The 18363-nt window shown below is 55.8% G+C and overlaps 7 protein-coding genes across 7 annotated transcripts; 5 read left to right on the top strand and 2 right to left on the bottom strand.

Moving 5' to 3' along the window:
* The first annotated feature begins 120 nt into the window (after positions 1-120).
* Positions 121-2072, top strand: F5Z01DRAFT_647096 (uncharacterized protein). The gene is made up of 2 exons (XM_046262955.1): positions 121-1160; positions 1213-2072. The coding sequence occupies exons 1-2, from the start codon at positions 583-585 to the stop codon at positions 1736-1738; spliced, it is 1104 nt and encodes a 367-aa protein (XP_046121715.1). The 5' UTR covers positions 121-582; the 3' UTR covers positions 1739-2072.
* A 37-nt stretch (positions 2073-2109) lies between these two features.
* Positions 2110-4996, top strand: F5Z01DRAFT_647093 (survival protein sure-like phosphatase/nucleotidase). Its single transcript, XM_046262954.1, has 3 exons — positions 2110-3197; positions 3246-3308; positions 3426-4996. The coding sequence occupies exons 1-3, from the start codon at positions 2221-2223 to the stop codon at positions 4693-4695; spliced, it is 2310 nt and encodes a 769-aa protein (XP_046121714.1). The 5' UTR covers positions 2110-2220; the 3' UTR covers positions 4696-4996.
* F5Z01DRAFT_647092 (uncharacterized protein) lies at positions 4996-9820 on the top strand. Its single transcript, XM_046262953.1, has one exon. It carries the CDS (start codon positions 5396-5398, stop codon positions 9371-9373), a length of 3978 nt encoding a protein of 1325 aa, XP_046121713.1. The 5' UTR covers positions 4996-5395; the 3' UTR covers positions 9374-9820.
* Positions 9821-9827: 7 nt separating this feature from the next.
* Positions 9828-11797, top strand: F5Z01DRAFT_647091 (DHS-like NAD/FAD-binding domain-containing protein). The gene is made up of 2 exons (XM_046262952.1): positions 9828-10454; positions 10509-11797. The coding sequence occupies exons 1-2, from the start codon at positions 10241-10243 to the stop codon at positions 11744-11746; spliced, it is 1452 nt and encodes a 483-aa protein (XP_046121712.1). The 5' UTR covers positions 9828-10240; the 3' UTR covers positions 11747-11797.
* On the bottom strand, positions 11798-15069 carry F5Z01DRAFT_647088 (protein kinase domain-containing protein ppk32). Its single transcript, XM_046262951.1, has 2 exons — positions 13346-15069; positions 11798-13298 (listed from the first exon to the last, which is right to left on the bottom strand). Exons 1-2 carry the CDS (start codon positions 14790-14792, stop codon positions 11845-11847), a joined length of 2901 nt encoding a protein of 966 aa, XP_046121711.1. The 5' UTR covers positions 14793-15069; the 3' UTR covers positions 11798-11844.
* Positions 15070-15619: 550 nt separating this feature from the next.
* F5Z01DRAFT_647086 (aminotransferase) lies at positions 15620-17162 on the top strand. The gene is made up of 2 exons (XM_046262950.1): positions 15620-16022; positions 16071-17162. The coding sequence occupies exons 1-2, from the start codon at positions 15803-15805 to the stop codon at positions 17084-17086; spliced, it is 1236 nt and encodes a 411-aa protein (XP_046121710.1). The 5' UTR covers positions 15620-15802; the 3' UTR covers positions 17087-17162.
* On the bottom strand, positions 17163-18090 carry F5Z01DRAFT_647084 (ESSS subunit of NADH:ubiquinone oxidoreductase-domain-containing protein). The gene is made up of 2 exons (XM_046262949.1): positions 17606-18090; positions 17163-17492 (listed from the first exon to the last, which is right to left on the bottom strand). The coding sequence occupies exons 1-2, from the start codon at positions 17866-17868 to the stop codon at positions 17399-17401; spliced, it is 357 nt and encodes a 118-aa protein (XP_046121709.1). The 5' UTR covers positions 17869-18090; the 3' UTR covers positions 17163-17398.
* Positions 18091-18363: the final 273 nt, after the last annotated feature.

Here is an 18363-nt window from a genome sequence, read left to right as displayed (position 1 = left end):
AGCTGTTGTCCGCGCGACGCGCCCGCTTGCGTCCAATTAAAGTGTCGCCATCTGATTGGCTGCAGCCCTCCCAGCCACCTTCTGCAGCCACTGACAGCTGATCCTTGCGTCAAAGCGGGGCCCACCTCAAGAAGCTCAAGCCTCAATGCGTCCAAGGTAGTCGAGCTCGTTCCCAGCCACCCTACAGCAATAGACCAGCCTTCCATCCCGTCCAAGTCCAACGTCAGGCGTCTCCGTTTTCCCATCTAATCGACATCACCAACATCATCCTCAAGTCAACAACAACAACGCGCGCACCCCTTTGTCGATCGGTGCAAGATACCTACTACTTGGACGCAATTGTATGATACCTGCGACATTGTTTACTACCGAGATTCCCGACTGTTGCGACCACAAGTCCACCAAGAGCAGAACCCCGACCTAGGTTGAAAATTGGGTGACTCGAGACTCGTCAGTCAGGTTCAGACGACACTCGGACACTTCACCACTCAATCACATCTGGCACACGACAGATTCGAGTGAATTGAAAGTCACGTTTCAATCTCGGGGCGCTACCCCTCATCACATTCACGCGCCATCAATATGGCCTCAACACCATCACCCTCTATCGAGCGACCCTCGACTCCTCCTGCCCCCAGATTTGGCGCCTACCACGATCATTGGGAACCTTTTCAAAGACGCAAGTCCTCTCGCATTTCATCCCAACAAGCCACATCGGCTGTTCGCACGCCCTCACCGCCCTGTGCATCTACCATGAAGACGGAGAAGCGAACAAACAAAGGGTCAGCGCGCAAGCCCGACCAGACTCTCCTCACACCAACCAAAACACCACGCAGGACCAAGACCATGAAAGAGTTCAGCGGTCGAGTCCTTCCCTCTGTCGACGAGAGCGTCCTCAGTCGCACAGGCCGGACTTTTAAGAAGATTTCTGGCTCAACACTGGAGAGCTTTGTCGCAGAGGAGCAGGATCAGGACTTTGCTATCTTCAGTGATCCCCGCAATGGTATTCCCCAGAAGGACGAGGGCAGTCCCTTCTACAACCCGCCGCCTGCACCCAAGAGACCTGCACATCTCAAGCGCAAAACAGTCAGAATTCCTGGGGAAGGTTCCAAGTTGATTGATGAAGCTGTGCATCGCGAAGATGGCATGGTTATGAACTTGTAAGTGTAGCCCACAAATGTGTTCCTGTACAGCGTCCGCTAACCAGCATAGCCGCGGAAAGACGTACTTTCAGCCGATCACTAGATCTGCCGCCGACGATTCCAATGAGATTGATGAACTCTCCCAAGGGGATGGGTCGCTATCACATGTCAAGGCCAAGCCCTTCAAGCCGAGGCTGCTGTGGCCAAGCAAGAAGACTGAAGACAAGGACTTGATAGACGAGGAAGAGGCTGCGACAGATATTGAGGATGCGAACCTGCCAGAGTCTGACGACTTGCCTGCTAGCCCCGTCACGCCAGTTCGCAACAGGACCACAAAGGCGACACCAAACGCACCCAAATTCCCTGTTTCACCGCCGGCAACGCAACGGACAACCCGCTCCACCGAGAAGCTCGCTCACCCAACACCGTCCCGAAGCAAGGCTGGGCGTTCTCAGCAGCCTGCACTCAACTACAACAAGTGGGGATCCGTCGCTAAGACGCGCAAGACGGCGACGACGACGGGCAAGCGCGTAGCAGATGAACCCCTCGGTCAGGATCGCCCCAAACGAGCGCGATCATCGGAGGCGCAGACATGAGAATTCGAGTGCTTTGGATTGAGAGATGCACGGATATCAATGGACAATAGCGCTGGCACGGATCTTTTTGGCGTTTGACAGCAATCATCGACACCTTCTTTGGTGGAGGAAGGCTGCCTCCCCTTTTGCTTAATACTCTTGCGTCTTCGTCTCCTTGGTATAGGTGCCTTGGATCTTCTTGTTCATTCTTCTCTCACAACATGACTTGATTGGATGGACACAGAAATGGCACATCCTGGACGGAAGAGACTTTCTTGCATCGCGACTCAGCTTAGGATGGATATTGAGGGAAACTAGATAGATACCTTTGTGATGAATGTCAAAACATTTCCACATTTCATTGTTTGCCAATTGTCAGTCCCAATGACCTCGAAATAACCGAACCGCTGTCGCTCACGCTGAGCCCACCCGTTGGCGCCCGACGAGCAGTTGGGGCCGCCATCGGGATTCAGAAAATAGCCCCACGCTGCCCCTCGTTGGTGATGTCCTCTACCTCCACGCTTCATGTTGCCTTCGAGTTCTTAGGCCTCACACGAATCTTTCGATCGTTCCAGGGCTGTTCGATCTTTTCCAATTCCACAATGCATATCCTCGTCACCAACGACGACGGCCCCCCATCGGCACAGTCGTCGCCGTACGTCCACTCCCTCATCAACCATCTGCAAGCCGCGGGCCACGTCGTCTCGGTCTGTCTTCCGCACACGCAAAGATCATGGATCGGAAAGGCGCATATGATCGGGCAGACCCTGAAACCTGTGTACTACCGCCCCTCAAAGAATCCACATGACGCGGACGAGGGCTCGACGCACACGAGACCGCACGCTGGAGACGAACAAGAGGAATGGGTGCTCATCGACGGGACGCCTGCGAGCTGCGTACAAATTGGGCTCCACCACTTCTTCCAAGAGCGAGGACCGATCGATCTCGTCGTAAGCGGGCCAAACTATGGACGAAATACCACGGCAGTGTTTGCCCTGAGTTCAGGGACGCTGGGTGCAGCGCTCGAGGCAGCGGTGTGCTGCCGCAAGTCCATTGCGCTGTCGTTTGCCTTCTTCACGCGGAATCACGACCCCCAGATCATCGACGAAGCCTGCCGGCACAGTGTCAAGGTCATCCATGCTCTGTACAAGCAGTGGCCTGAGGACAGGAGCGTAGATCTGTACAGCGTGAACGTGCCGTTGGTTGAGGGCGTTGAGGGTCACAAGACGGTATTCACCGAAGTCTTACAGAACTACTGGCGGGATGGTAGCTGCTTCCAGGAGGCAGAGGCCGAAGATGAAGACGAACAAGAGGAGGAGATCCGCAAGGGTGAGGTGGAAGGGAGCAAACGCGAGGAGAATGGCAAGGGCCACAAGCACAAGCACTTCAAGTGGGCGCCCCGGTTCACTGATGTGTACAAGAGCGTCGAGGAGTCAGGCCCAGGCAATGACGGCTGGGTTGTCAAAGAGGGTCAGACCAGGTACGTTTTCCGCGCGACCAAGTAGGCACAAATAACTGACCGATTTAGCATCACACCACTCAAGGCCAACTTTGCCAGTGCTCTTGGAGATAAGTCTCGAGAGTTGGTACTGTAAGTGGTTCCCTTTGTGTTAGGCGGGGATAGATCATGATGAAACGATGATATGAGCGCATCACCTTGTAACGTATGCATGCACTCAATAGAGCACATTCTTACCACATATAGTAGACCGTCTTCACAGCACATGACTGAAGCCTTGCCTTCCAGGAGCAAGGTTCAAGAGCCATCTTTTGAGGCAGTTGTGGCGTATGACGACCCATATGTCCAACCACTAATTGTGTCGGCGCTCAAGAAGACATTCCCACAGGATACCGTCCGCATAAGCGAGGCCCTGACATCGTCCTTCCACTCTGCGACAAAGACTGTCGCTATCACTGCCTACGAAGCCATCGACTTTGAACACGCCGCAGCCAACCCGCGCGACTTTCTCATCAACAGCTACATGATCCGCAAAGCGCTGATACGAAAGCACTTTTTGTCCACGACGATTGACCACTGGACTGCCAAGAACCCAGACTCGATCCTCAAACGCTCTTTCAAGCGGAGCGAGCACTTCGAGGTGGATTACGCCGAGTTCCTCGACGATGCCCTCATTGAAGCGTTTGATCTGCGAGAGAGTATGGAGAGCAACGAAGAGAAGGACATCAAGGACAGAGAATGGTGGATACTGAAACCTGGCATGAGTGATAGGGGACAGGGAATCAAGCTCTTTAGTTCCATGGATGAACTGCAGGGTATCTTCGACAAGTGGGAGGAGGACCGACCAGACTCTGACGACGAGGAAGACGAAGACGAGGAGCAACAAGGGAAGGGCGACTATATCACCACCTCCCACTTGCGGCACTTTGTTGCCCAGCCATATATCCACCCGCCTCTTCTGCTCCCAGGCGACGATCGGAAATTTCATATCAGAACCTACGTTTGCTGCGTGGGAGCTCTCCGAGTCTACGTCTATCAGGACATGCTGGCACTCTTCGCAGCAAAGTCATACAAGGCGCCGTACGAGGAGTCCGACGACATTGAAACCTTCCTCACGAATACCTGTCTCCAATCGTCACCGAACGAGAACACCGTCCAGCTCCTGTCCTCCTTGCCACTAGACAAGTCAACATTGGAATCGATCACAAAGCAGATTGGCGAGATCACAGGCGAGCTGTTTGAAGCTGCGGCCTGGGCCATGCCAATTCACTTCCAGCCCATGCCCAATGCTTTTGAAGTATTTGGACTGGACTTCTTGGTCGACAGCAATGGCAGCGTCTGGGGATTGGAGGTGAATGCCTTCCCTGACTTTAGACAGACGGGAGGCGAGCTCAAGGGTGTCGTGGAGGGTTTCTGGGAAGGGGTGGTGAACAACGGGGTGAAACCTTTCTTTGGAATGGATCAGGGACCGGCTGACAAGCTGACGTTGGTGAGGGATGTCGACCTTGGGAGACGATGATGATCTTGCACCTAGGGGGGGCATTCACATATGCGCCACATCCCGGCCCAGCCATCATTGTTCGAGGTAAGAAACCATCCGTCACGCAATGTTATGGAAACCATACAGGTAGGATACGGAAGAATATTCTCAACGCAATTATTGTCACGACTCTCACGAGATAGATCACAAGCTATAGGTTAGGCTACGGGCTGGTTGGTCAGACGCTTTCGCGATAGCCCCACTACGGTCTTGGCACAGGCGAGCTAAGCTCTAATCAGCTACGGGAGCCTTATCCGTTCGACATGATGTAATTGCTCAACCTCATCCATCTCGCGCTCTCGTGAATCCTGAAGCTCTTTCCCAATTCGAGAAGCTCGTGCCCTTGCCTTTGAAGGCCGAACTGAACCTTCCAAGGTGACGGATGTGGACGCGACACCCCTGAGATCCTCAATCCTGCTATCATATACCTCTTTTGCGATGCTGCATTATCGCACCAACGATACTCTTTATCGCCTACCTTTAGGGCGTGACAGCTTCATCAAATTACGCGCTCGCTGCCACGGCAGTCGAAGCTACGTTCTCTCAGCATACTAGCTATCTCAAGTGCTCGTTGGATAGGCACTTGGCAGCGCAGCATCTCAGCTTGGACCCACGTCAACGCGTCTCAACGCTACCTTTTGCCTCGGGGCTGATGCAGTTCTAGCAGCTACCGTCCAATATGTCTCAAACTCCTCCACGTAGCGACAGTGGGACTACGAAACGTGCGCCTTCACCCAACGCTCATCCTCCACAACAGAGCAACAAGACGACGCCCGAGCTCCACATTCGGACAGACCTCAGTCGAGACAGCGAGGCGGACGCTGGTGGGTCGACCGGCGCAGAAGCTGAAGATGATGGCTCGGCAAGCAGACATCTGGAGGTTCCCTCGGCCCATGGAAGTTCTCGCCGAGGTAACAGGTCCAGCGGCCAGGGCTCCGCCAGTCCTAGGTCAGATGGACAATCCGCTACATCTGCTCGCCATCAGCAGCAGCCGAGCGAGACGAGCGGATCCTCTTCAGGGAATGGACTTGCTGCCATCGAGGCTGATAGAATCATGTCGGACCACGACGCACTGCGACCCGATCGTGGTGCCGAGAACGCCTTCTTCGTTCAAAACAACCCCTTTGCCTTCTCGCCAGGTCAACTAGCCAAGATGTACGACCCAAAGAGTCTTGCGGCATTCTATGCACTTGGAGGCTTGACCGGTCTGGAGAAGGGGCTGCGCACTAACCGCAAGCTTGGTCTCGACCCAGGCGAGACGCTCCTCCGCGGCAATGTGACATTCGAGGAAGCGACAGAAGCGGGCACTAAGACGTCCTACAACGCTAATAGCGCGAAAGCTCCCGTCGGCGGCGATGCGCAGCCTTTTGAGGACCGACTGCGCGTGTACAGTGACAATCGTGTCCCTGCACGTCAAGGCCAGAGCTTCCTCAGTCTGGTCGCAGACGCATTCAAGGACAAAATGATCATCATGCTCTGTATTGCTGCTACCATCAGCTTGGGCATTGGGATCTACATGACCATCATGGAGAAGAAGGAAGGCGGCGACAAGACCCCAAGCAGAGACGACGACAGAGAGGAGAAAGTCGAATGGATCGAAGGCGTGGCAATCCTCGTCGTCGTGGCTCTCTGTGTGCTTGTCCAGGCAGTCGTGGACTGGAGAAAGGAGAAGCGTTTTGCTGAACTCAACCAGAAAGAGCAGGACAGGACTGTCAAAGTTGTCCGCAACGGAGAGACGGTCGAGATCTCCATCCATACGCTCATGGCCGGTGACGTGGTGCAACTTGAGCCGGGAGATGTCATTCCCGCCGACGGTGTACTCATCCAGGGGTTCAATATCAAGTGCGACGAATCTCAAGCGACGGGCGAGTCGGACCTGCTTCGCAAGCAATCTGCTGATGAAGTCTTCTCCGCCATCGAACGTCGGAGCAGCCTTCAGAAGATGGACCCCTTTATCCTGTCAGGCGCCATCGTCAACGAAGGTGTGGGTACGTATCTTGTCACGTCGACCGGTGTGTATTCCTCTTACGGCAAGATCCTCATGAGTCTCGATGTCGAGCAGGAGATGACGCCGTTACAACACAAATTGGGATACATTGCTCAATGGATCGCCAAGCTCGGTGCTTTTGTTGCTGTGGCGTTGTTCCTCATCCTGATGACGCGGTTCTTCCTGAAGCTCAGAAGGACAAACACGGATATAAAAGCCGACGAGGCCTTCAAAAAAGCGATTGACATACTTTTGGTCGTCGTCGTCATTGTTGTCGTGGCGATTCCCGAAGGCTTGCCTCTATCGGTGACTTTGGCGCTTGCGTACGCAATGATGCAAATGCTCAAGGACAACAATCTCTGCCGGCATCTCAAATCGTGCGAGGTCATGGGAAGTGCCACCACCATTTGTTCCGACAAGACCGGCACTCTGACGCAGAATAAAATGACCGTCGTTGCTGGCACCGTGGGCATCAGTCATCAATTCGAGGAGCATGGTGACTCTGATAGCCCACTGGAAAGGCCCAAATCGGTGAAGGACTGTCTGAGCGAGATCAGCCAGTCTATCAGGGATCTTTTGAAGGACTCCATTGCTCGCAATTCAACAGCTCGGGAAACCTTGGACGACGATGGGAATGTCCGATTTGTGGGGTCTAAGACGGAAACAGCGCTGCTCATGTTCGCCCAGGAACACCTCGGCATGCAACGTGTGAGCAATGAGCGGGAGGCGGCCAAGGTGCTGTATCTCATACCCTTTGATTCTCGACGCAAGTTGATGGGAACCGTTGTGGAGCTCCCACATGGCGAGGGGAGCCGTATCTACGTCAAAGGTGCTTCTGAGATCATCCTCGACCACTGTGGCCAGATTCTGCGCGAGCCACGTGAGAAGCTGGATACATCTCTAGGGCCACTGTCTGACGACGATGTGACCGAAGTTCATGACCGCATTGATGACTATGCCAGTCGTTCCCTACGAACCATCGGGATTGCGTATCGCGATTTCGAGAGCTGGCCCCCGAGCGGCGCCAAAACTACGTCAGATGGTGATCTCGACATCGATGACCTTCTGCAGAACCTGTGTTTCGTGTCACTGGTGGGTATCCAGGATCCCCTCAGGCCTGGTGTGCCTGAGGCTATTGCCAAGTGCCAGAAAGCCGGCGTCTCTGTACGCATGGTGACTGGCGACAATAAGCTCACGGCACGTGCTATTGCTTCCGAATGCGGTCTTCTCCAAAAGGACGGCATTGTGATGGAGGGCCCCGAGTTCCGAAACCTGACAGCCGATCAGCAGAAGGAGGTCCTGCCGCGCCTACAAGTCCTTTCCCGATCCAGTCCGGAGGACAAACGCGTCTTAGTGATCAGGCTCAAGGAGATGGGTGAGGTCGTTGCTGTGACTGGTGACGGCACCAACGATGCGCCCGCTCTCATCAACGCCGATGTTGGGTTCTCCATGGGCAAGTCTGGGACGGACGTGGCCAAGCAAGCGTCTGCCATTGTGCTCCTCGATGACAACTTTGTGAGCATTGTGCAGGCTTTGAAATGGGGACGGTCTGTCAACGACGCAGTCAAGAAGTTCCTCCAATTCCAGCTGACCGTCAATTTGACGGCACTGGCGGTCGCCTTTATTACGGCGGTAGCCAGCGAGAGGCAAAAGTCGGTCTTGACCAGCTTGCAGCTCCTCTGGGTGAACATGATCATGGACACATTTGCCGCACTGGCTCTTGCGACAGACAAGCCCGAGGACGACATCTTGGACAGACAACCCGAGTCGCGCAAGGCGTTTATTGTCACGCCGACAATGGGCAAGATGATCGTCTTCCAAGGGATATACCAGCTATGTGTCGCTCTTCCGGCGTACTTTTGCGACAACTTTATGGACCTCCAGTTTGGGGAAGGACAGAAAGCGGCCTTTGTCTTCAACACGTTTGTGTGGATGCAAATCTTCAACCAGTGGAACAACCGCCGCCTTGACAACAAGTTCAACATCTTTGCCGGAGCCCACAGAAACTTCTATCTTCTCGGAATCAATGCTGTCATGATCATTGGACAAGTAGCCATCATGCTGTTGGGCAAGGGTATACTGTACCAAGGCGAGCCGCAGACGCTGGAGATGTGGTCGGTGACTCTAGCATTTGGTGCTCTGTCACTGCCGGTGGGCATGGTCATCCGACTGATTCCCGATAGATGGTTCATGTCACTTATCGGTGGCCTCGGCCGGTTGTTGCCGACGACGGTGAAGGAGCGTGCGAAGAAGTCTGCGGGCGCCCAAACCACGGACGAAGAGATTGGCACGTACCCTGACGCGTTGGTCGAGATACACGATGAGCTCAAGTTCCTGAGGCGCTGGCGGGGAGGTCGCATCCGTAGTCTACATGCTGCCATCCGCCATCCGCGCGAGGCCTTGAGAGTAGCTTGGAGTCCAGCAACGCCACCGACCCCCGTGCTCTCAGGCGAGGAGGACGAGACAACGGGGCGACGAGCCAGGTCGAGGACGAATCCTACGCTGGGAGCGCCAACGGCGATGGCGGGCATCGTGGCTGCTGGCATTGGTATGGGGTGGTCGCCCATCGAAGGGTCTCCGCGCCCCTTGGAAAGAAAGAAGTCGGGCGGAAGTCAGCTGGCAAGTCCGAGGAATGGTAGCCCAGGTGCCAGTGATCGCGTTGGCTTGTGAAGAAGAGAGGACAAGGTTGTCGGGCGGCATGAGTGACACCTTTGGTCTATGAGCATTGTTAATTCTCGTTCCTTATAATGTACGATTTTGCAAGAGTTGCTGGCACGATAGGCCGAACTCCTGGCCCAACCAGCTCGAAGACGCAGTCTCCTACACGATATCCCCAGAGGTTGGAGTCACCATGATTCGACATGCGGTGTCGCGCTTCCAGGTCAAATGCGTGCTTTCAAGTAATGCTATAAGAGTCACTGCGTAAATGCAGCGCGCATATGTATCTGTGTTGCTGCCTTGCTGTCGGTGATAGTTGCCTAAGTAGTTGGCTGTCCCTTGCCTCAGTCCCATGACTCGCTGTTTGTACATGCAGGCAACTTATTACTAGTATTTTATCTATCTATCTATCTATCTATCTATCTATCTATCTATCTATCTATCTATCTATCTATCTATATATCTATCTATCTATATATCTATTATCTGTTCGTCTTGGCCTGGTTTCTTTCTTCTCCCTCGTTTTCCAAGCAAGCAACCACCACCAGAAGAAGCCCAGCTTGTCCCACGTCCCACAGCAGCCACGTTTCGACATCTTCCTGGTCTTTGACGAGTCTTGAGTTGCGAGGAGCTGTTTCACCTGCATCACACGCATTGTCTCTCCCACAACCCAGATCAATCCCACAGACAAACCTGGGTCGCATAGGACTTTACACAACGCTTACACTTGACAACCGAATCAGATTGTCTCACCAAGAATTTTGCCTTTCAACGCGGCGTCATCTCAACCCATAATTATCCTCGGTCCTACAATCAACACACCCACCAACGCCAGTTCATCCGTCTCGTCCACGCGCATCAAACATCTTTCACCGCATCATGCCACCCGCAGAGGGACCTCGCGCGCCCCAAGGGCCCGTCGGGGCGCCACCGCTGGCCACGCCTGAGACGGCCACGCCCGAGGAGCTCGAGCGTGCCGCCATTACAATTTCCGTCGCTGACCTCGAGGAGCGCGTGGCGGACACTCGTGATTCGTGGGAGACGGATTCAATGTATGAAGATATCCTGGAGACCCTGGAGCAGGAATCAGGCGGTGAGTCATGAGCAGGCGAAGAGAGAGAGACAAAGGAACTGAGTTTGACGACAGACACACCGGGCAGCTGCACGCCGGAAGAGGCCAGTCGCCTGCGTCGCGAACTACGTGAATACGGACCCGTGGTATTCGCCCAGCGCACCCTCGACTCGGGGCGGTACACAGCGCGCAAGCTCCTCACAGCCTTCAACCTCAAGGCCCCCGCCTTCTTGGACGACTGTCCAGACGAGGACTTTCATCCTCTCCTCACGGTGGCCATTACGCGGGAGCTTGCCAAGCGGGCCAAACTCACACGCTACAACACCGTCAACGACGCCGTGCACTTGCTGCAGAGGTCCTCCAACGTGATTGTGCTCACGGGGGCGGGCATCAGCACCAGCCTTGGCATCCCCGACTTCCGATCCAAGGGCACGGGTCTGTACTCCAAGCTCGAGCACCTGGGACTCAACGACCCGCAAGAGGTCTTTGACATCCACACGTTCAAGGACGACCCGACCATCTTCTACTCGGTGGCCAAGGACATTATCCCCTCCACGGACCGCTACACGCCCACCCACAAGTTCATCGCCATGCTGCACGAGCGCGGCAAGCTCTTGACCAACTACTCGCAGAACATTGACAACCTGGAGATTGTCGCCGGCGTGCCCAATGACAGGCTGATCCAGTGCCATGGCTCGTTTGGCGGCGCGACCTGCGTCGAGTGTGGCTACAAGACGGCCGGCGAGGACATCTTCCCCGACATCAGGGCGGGCGTCATCCCCAAGTGCCCAAGGTGCATCCAGCGTCTCCGTCCCGCGGCGCCAAAACGGAAGCGATCCAGCGAGGGGCCGAACGGGCGTCGACGGAGACGGAAGAACGGGCATGACGACGATGACGACGACGACGACGATGACCCGGCCTACGACATCCCGCAGGCCGGCGTCATGAAGCCGGACATTACCTTCTTCGGCGAAGACCTACCCGACGAGTTCTCCAAGCGGCTGACGGAGCACGACCGCGAAAAAGTAGACCTGGTCGTCGTCATCGGGACGAGTCTCAAGGTGACGCCCGTGAGCGAGATTGTCGGCTGGCTGCCGTCGCACATTCCGCAGCTGTACATCTCGCGGCAGGCCGTGACGCACATCAACTTTGACATTGACCTGCTCGGCGACTGCGACGTTGTCGTCGAGGAGCTGTGCCGGCGGCTGGGCTGGGAGCTGAAGCACGAGATGGTGACCCCCGGGCGCATCACTGTCAAGACGGAGGAGGGCTACAAGAGTCGACATGTCTTTACAAAGGAGACGTCGGAGTAGGGCGTCGTCGTGTAGTCTTTGCATACATAGAAGGGTCAATGATAATGAACAAGTCGCTGGTTATGCTATAGATGTGTCTATGTACGGTGGGGGTCATACTATATCAACGACTCATACTTGTCCAGCCCAGACTTGGACGCCTGCTGCTGCTGTGGTTGCGTGTTCGCCATGCTGCCCATACTCGTGGACTGCTGGCCCCATTGGCTCTGGGGCGCTGCCATGCCGAAGCCAGTGTTCCCTTGTGCAGGCGGCTTCATACCACCAAAGGCAGTGCTGGAGTTCGATGCACCAGGCGGAGGCGGTAATGAGAATGAACCTGACGAGGAGCCCATGGTAGGTCTCTGCTGGCTGTTCAATGACATGCCGGACATTGAGGATGCCATGCCTGCTGCACCGGACGAGTAGTTGGGTGCTGTGCTCGACGGCGTCGAGGATGCCCATGGGTTTGCGCTGCTGCTGCCACTGCCCCAGTTGATGCTCGAGGACTGCGGCTGCTGCGGTTGCTGCTGTGGCGGTGGCGGGGAGAATGCCGCCGTTTTCTGCTGCGACACAGGTTGCAGAGGCTGACTGAACTGTGTCGACGTCGGCGTCAGGCTCGCAAACGAGTTCATGTCGGGCGTCACGGTCCTGAAACTAGGCTGCTGCGCTGTGAACGCGCCCGTGACCGAGGGCGGGCTCGTCGGCTGCGCGGGCGTCGGTGTGGACCAGGAGAACGCTGGTGCCGAAGGTGTGCTTCGCCCTGACGATCGACCAGGTCCGTTGGAAGACGAGGTGTTCGTCGTAATCGTCGTCGTGTTGGGTGCGTCGTCCCAGCTAGGGAAGCTCCCGCTGCCCGGGGCTGCTGCTGCGGACGTGCTGCTTCTTCCCTTGACAAGGGACTCAAAGTCATCCTCGTTTCCGGCAGGGCCTGTGGCATCAAAGGCAGTGCCCGTGAGTCCACCAAAGGAGAGCATGTCTTCTCCTTTGTTGGCCGTGGCGGAGCCGTTGGTGCCACCCAGTTCTTGTAGTTTGCGCGTTTGCTCCTCCTCGACGCGGGACGAGAGGAGTTTGATGAGCTCCATGAATGTTTGGAACTGCTTCAGCTCGAGCAGGGGTCCCAGGCTCATGCTCCACAGGATGGGGAGGATGTCCATGGCGACAAAGTCGGCATCGGCCGTCTGCCCGACAATGCGAAGCACGTTCAGCGCAGCCATCATGACGGCCGGCTCTTTTGTCTTGATGCCCCTGACCAGCGGCACGATCTTCTCCTGCATCGTGTACTTGTCCAGTGCTGACGAGGAAGACGTCTTCTTTTGAGGGGCAAGACCGTTCAGACCATCATCAGCGGCGGCATCGGCCGATCCACCGCAGAGAATAACAAAGGACTGCAAGCCTCGGACCTTGATGGCGAGGCTATTGGTGCGTGTGAAGACTGCGGCAATAACCGGGAAGAGCTCGCCTTTGATGGTGCTAAAGTCGAGGACGGGTAGGACGACAGGGAGACTGCGCATGGCCGCGTCGATGATGGTATGTGTAGGGCACTCGATGGCGGCCAACAATACAGGAAAGATATCTACATTGTTAGCGAGACGCTTGACGGGGTCTTGGTATTTAACTTACCATCCTTGAATTCCTTCCCTGAGCAGTTTTCCGCGCAAATGGACAGGTTCTCGAGGAAGACCATGAGCCCGGCATCCCTTGCAGGGTCCTTGTCCTGCTGTGCTTGCTTCGCATTGACCACAAAGATATCTTTGAGGGCAGGGCGCACTTTGTCAACAAATGCTCGTCTTGACGATGGCAGAAGGCTGAGGATCTTGAAGACGTTCTGCAGGATCAGAGACAGCAAGTCGCGATCCTTGAGCTCCTCCAACAGGGCAGGCAAAAGCTTCTTCTCGATCACCGATTTGGGGAACGAGGGGAGAACCTTGTTCAAGCCGCGCATGAACTGGTTCTTCTCATTCGCTGTCTTGGCCGGAAACGCATCCAGGAAGCGAATCGTCGATATGAGAACATTGTCAAAGAACTCGCTTTCTTGAAACTCTTTGGCTGTCATGCGCTGCGCTGGTCTTCGAGTAATCAGGCGAGGTAGAACATGGTTCGTTAGATCCTTGGGCAGCGGCCGAGAGGAAAGGAACTTGTTTGATGCTGACGGTATCGTCGAGGACGAGGAGAAGAGCTTTCGATATGCGGACAAGCTGCCGTGACTTTCCAAAGGCGATCGGTGAGGCGAATTATACAAGGCTACTGATAGCAAGCCCAACGAGAACATGTCTGCGGAAGCTGTCATGTTGTTGTCCATGACGAAGTCTGGCGAAGTGTAGTCCAGGTTGAGCTGGACGAACCTAGGCAACCTTGGGTCGGGGTTCAGCACCTCATACAGGTTGACGCCCTGTATCGACGTCGGTTTCGTCGACCCCTCGACCGGGCTACAGAACGCGAGCCCGCTGATTTTCCAGTCCGATTTGGCGTTGATCAGGATCGCATCCGGCGTCAGGTTGCCATGCAACAGTCCCGCATTGTCGTGCAAGAACTCGAGCGCTTTGCTGACCTGCAGCAAGCCCTTTTGGACCTCCAGCTCATCGAGTTCCAGCTCGCGACGTCGCCGCACGCCGTCCGCATCTTCCGTCACGTAGCGACTCCCACGGCCACCCGGTCCACCAGATCTCTCCTGATCGTCCTTCTCGTGTAATGCGCTCGCCAGCGAGGCTGTCACGGCCTCGGTCACAAATTGTAGCCCGCCACCACGGGTCTCCTCCACCGGCTCGACCAATTCCAGGATGCTGGGGTGTCGTAGTTTCGCCAGGCTTGACGCTTCCTTCTTCAGCCGCTCCACGACCTCCTCCACCGCGCGTTTCACCGACGTGCCACCACTCCGACCGCCCAGGGAGCTGCCGCCGGCATCGAGGGTCTTCTTGTCGAATACAAAGACACTGTATGCCTTGCCTGTGGACTTCTTCTTGGCGTCGTATATCCGCCACGGTCCGGCCTGGGATGTGGCTGTCGAGGCGATGGAGTAGTTGGCGGTAATGTTCGTTGCCGAAATGGACTTGAGCGCCGAGGAAAACATGTCGAATTCGTTACGGAGGGAGTTCGGCGCGTATAATTGGTATCATGACGGGAGCTGGAGGAAGAAAAGGTCGCAGTTGCGCTGATGCGCCAGCGCGCGCAATGGGGGTTGTCTAGCCCTGTCGCGTAGCTCTTGGGAGCGTAGTGAATGCTGTCAGTTCAACGGAACGGACAGAGAATTATGAATATATGGCCTCCAAAAGGTTGCGCAAATGATAGGTATCAATGTATGCACAGACAGCATCAAGGTTGGGCTTCGCAATGTCGAGTCCTGTGGCGTAATCAGGTACAGCAGGCATTATGACAGGTGTCGGCCCAGTGGCTGTGACAGCTGTGGCTCAAGCTTAGATTTGCCTACCCTGCGGAGCATGCTACTGTATCCGCACTACGTACAATTGAATTCGTTAAACAGGCAGCATTCATGTATTGTACCAAGCCTTACTATCGTCTCCGTGTACATAAGTTTCTGCATGACTGCTGCTGGGAGATTACAGATTCTTCTGAAATATCATAAAAGATAGGCCAACGTGAAAGTAACCAGCTTCTTTTACCCGACACCGGCGGACGTGTCCGGTATGAGAGAACCACAGCCCATAGAGCATGCCAAATTGAAGGTTACTCACGGGTCTCATCTCGACTTCACCAAAGAGTCATTTAGACTACTTACTTATCGTCAGAGCTAATGCTCGCGCAGTCTGGTAGACATTCGTTGGGAGTAGCGCTTATCCTCGGCGGAGGCAGATCGGCTTACTGGGAGATGCAGCGCTAAAAGGGCGTGTCTGACGCGAAGGACTCCGATAGAGCGCCGATGGGATGCGGCGTGCGGGTATTTCTATTTCTACCTTACGTTAGAATTGAGAATTGCAGCTCTACTTAATACGACGTCGACTAGATCAATTGGGAGTTTGGATTTGATTGCACTGTTGCTACTCGTTATTTCGAACTGAATAAGGGCGGGAGAAAAGTACGTACACGTCGGGCGCATTTCCACCCGACCATCACCACACAACCATGCGGTCCGTTCTACGCTCAACCGCTCTATGGAGCGCCACGAGGGCGTCAAGAGCTCTCCCGACATGCTATGCTGCGCGCCCATACAGCATCAAGGCCCAGGCGGCGTCTGCGTCGAAGCAGGCTCCCCTCGATGCCTCCAAACTGCAGGTCACCCAGACCACCAAGCCCAAAACCTTCAGCAAGCCTGAGGACCTCGTCTTTGGCAGGGAGTTCACAGGTCAGCTCGGCCGATTTTTGATGGAGATTTCAATACTGACAGCTACAGATCACATGCTCACCATCGAGTGGACCGAGAACGAAGGTTGGCTCGAGCCCAAGATCGTCCCCTACCAGAACCTCTCCCTCGACCCGGCGACATGCGTTTTCCACTACGCCTTTGAGTGCTTCGAGGGCATGAAGGCCTACAAAGACAAGGAGGGCAGCGTCCGCCTGTTCCGGCCGGACAAGAACATGGCCCGCCTCAACAAGTCGAGCGCCCGCATTGCGCTGCCCACCTTTGAGCCCTCCGCCCTCACAGAGCTCATCTCCAAGTTTGCCAACCTGGAGAAGGGCTCCATCCCCAACCAGCGCGGCTACTCGCTGTACCTGCGTCCCACCATGATCGGCACGCAAAAGACCCTCGGCGTTGGCCCTCCAGGCTCGGCGCTGCTCTATGTCATCGCCTCGCCCGTCGGGCCCTACTACCCCACGGGCTTCAAGGCCGTGTCGCTCGAGGCGACCGACTACGCTGTGCGCGCGTGGCCCGGCGGTGTCGGCGACAAGAAGCTCGGCGCCAACTACGCGCCCTGCATTGTCCCCCAGCTCGAGGCTGCCGGCCGCGGCTTCCAGCAGAACCTGTGGCTGTTTGGCGAGGAGCAGTACGTCACCGAGGTCGGCACCATGAACATGTTTGCGGCCATCAAGGACAAGGCCACCGGTCAGAAGGAGCTCATCACCGCGCCCCTGGACGGCACCATTCTCGAGGGTGTCACCCGCGACTCCGTCCTTGCCCTGGCCCGCGAGCGTCTTGTGCCCGAGGGCTGGAAGGTCAGCGAGCGCAAGTACACCATCAAGGAGCTTGCCGATGCCGATAAGGAGGGCCGCCTTATTGAGGCCTTTGGCGCTGGCACAGCTGCCATTGTCAGCCCCATCCGCAAGATCTCATGGAAGGGCGAGATGATCAACTGCGGACTGAAGGAGACGGAGGAGTCTGGCGAGATTGCGTTGAGGATGAAGACCTGGATGGAGAACATTCAGTATGGCGACGAGGAGCACGAGTGGAGCTACAGGACCCAGGCTTAAGTTAGACGCGTATATAGAATGTCAGGAGTTGCAGGGATATAAAGCAAAGCAGCATGCATCGATCCATTCAAGGGGCGCGCTTTCCAATCAATGCATTATCAGGGTGCTATGATAATCGAGATTTCCGTGATAGCAAGTAAAGATGTGTCAATTGACAACAAAGGGAATCATCCTCTAACCATGGCGTGAACCAAGAATTTCTTCAGTGAGCGCACCGAAGTCGATATACACATGTCGTTGGTAGTCCAGCCGGGACCATGCGAAATCCTCCCATCACAGCAGCATCTAAGCTTGTCCTTCTCGCCCTCGGGTTCAGTTCTTCTTGTCGCCAGATGAGCTTGGGTCGGGCAGAATGCCCTCGGCTTCTAACCGCCTCCTCGCCTCCTCGAGGGCCCAGGTAGAAACACTACAAGATTGTCAGTTTCGTGCGGGTATTTTCAAAAGAAGAGAGGCGCATGTAGCCTGGTACTGCTTTCGCAGGCCATGCCAACGCTTCTCCCCTTGCCCTCATTGACTCACGTTGTGTCGGGCTTGTACGCCATCGCAATGGCAGTAACCACAATGCTACCGCAGAAGATGTACATGGGCCATTCCCAGCCCTCGGGCTCGGGCTTCTCACCGGGCTTCACGCCCCAGAGCCAGCCGGTCGGAGGGTCGAACTGCTGGCCGCCACCGCCACCTTGTCGTCGGGTCGTGAGGGAGAAAGATCTGGCGGTCGCGGGTGTGGTGCGGAGGCAGCGCACGGAGCGCAGAGGCGCGGCAGCGTGACGGAGGAGCGCCATTGTGTGTCGAATGGTGAATTGTGTGCTTTGCGAAGTCGTGATGGGCCGCAATGGGGGGGCAGCAGCGGCGTCGTCGTCGTTGATGGTGGTTCTTGAGGTGGACGGACTCCGAGGCGCGAGAATGGCCGGGCCGGTGCGTCACGTGATCTCAAACCGGCAGATGACTTGGACATCCAGGGGACCCACTTCTTCTTGCTCAGGCTGCATTGCAGATCTCAGCTCAGCGACGATTGGAGCCCGAGAGAGGATGAGCTTGAGATTATACGTAGTAGTCGCAATGCCTTCATTACTGGTAAAGCAACGCTCATTTATGTGACCAACGAGGATCTCACAGCCTTCTCAGACGCTCGAGTTCGGGAACTTTGATGCACAACTACCTGATGCTCCACATCCACGTCCACGCTCACTCGCAGCTCGCAGCTCGCAGCTCGCTCACGAGTCACCAGCCGACTGGCCAGCATCTCGATCGCTCAAAGCCACTGTTGCTCCATTGCC

This window comes from Emericellopsis atlantica (assembly GCF_019669845.1).
Source record: "Emericellopsis atlantica unplaced genomic scaffold F5Z01scaffold_4, whole genome shotgun sequence".
In the NCBI taxonomy this organism is placed as follows: Eukaryota; Fungi; Ascomycota; class Sordariomycetes; order Hypocreales; family Bionectriaceae; genus Emericellopsis; species Emericellopsis atlantica.
This window is presented reverse-complemented; position numbering and strand designations above follow the sequence as displayed.

Bases quoted from the DNA above. Each gene is read 5' to 3' on its own strand.
- F5Z01DRAFT_647093 (XM_046262954.1), top strand. From the start codon at position 2,221: ATGTCCTCTACCTCCACGCTTCATGTTGCCTTCGAGTTCTTAGGCCTC. The intron at 3,198-3,245 runs GTACGTTTTCCG...TGACCGATTTAG, and splicing joins GTCAAAGAGGGTCAGACCAG to CATCACACCACTCAAGGCCA. The intron at 3,309-3,425 runs GTAAGTGGTTCC...CACATATAGTAG, and splicing joins AAGTCTCGAGAGTTGGTACT to ACCGTCTTCACAGCACATGA.
- F5Z01DRAFT_647086 (XM_046262950.1), top strand. From the start codon at position 15,803: ATGCGGTCCGTTCTACGCTCAACCGCTCTATGGAGCGCCACGAGGGCG. The intron at 16,023-16,070 runs GTCAGCTCGGCC...TGACAGCTACAG, and splicing joins CTTTGGCAGGGAGTTCACAG to ATCACATGCTCACCATCGAG.
- F5Z01DRAFT_647092 (XM_046262953.1), top strand. From the start codon at position 5,396: ATGTCTCAAACTCCTCCACGTAGCGACAGTGGGACTACGAAACGTGCG.
- F5Z01DRAFT_647088 (XM_046262951.1), bottom strand. From the start codon at position 14,792: ATGTTTTCCTCGGCGCTCAAGTCCATTTCGGCAACGAACATTACCGCC. The intron at 13,299-13,345 runs GTAAGTTAAATA...CTAACAATGTAG, and splicing joins AGGGAAGGAATTCAAGGATG to ATATCTTTCCTGTATTGTTG.
- F5Z01DRAFT_647096 (XM_046262955.1), top strand. From the start codon at position 583: ATGGCCTCAACACCATCACCCTCTATCGAGCGACCCTCGACTCCTCCT. The intron at 1,161-1,212 runs GTAAGTGTAGCC...TAACCAGCATAG, and splicing joins GATGGCATGGTTATGAACTT to CCGCGGAAAGACGTACTTTC.
- F5Z01DRAFT_647091 (XM_046262952.1), top strand. From the start codon at position 10,241: ATGCCACCCGCAGAGGGACCTCGCGCGCCCCAAGGGCCCGTCGGGGCG. The intron at 10,455-10,508 runs GTGAGTCATGAG...GTTTGACGACAG, and splicing joins CCTGGAGCAGGAATCAGGCG to ACACACCGGGCAGCTGCACG.
- F5Z01DRAFT_647084 (XM_046262949.1), bottom strand. From the start codon at position 17,868: ATGGCGCTCCTCCGTCACGCTGCCGCGCCTCTGCGCTCCGTGCGCTGC. The intron at 17,493-17,605 runs GTGAGTCAATGA...ACAATCTTGTAG, and splicing joins GCGTACAAGCCCGACACAAC to TGTTTCTACCTGGGCCCTCG.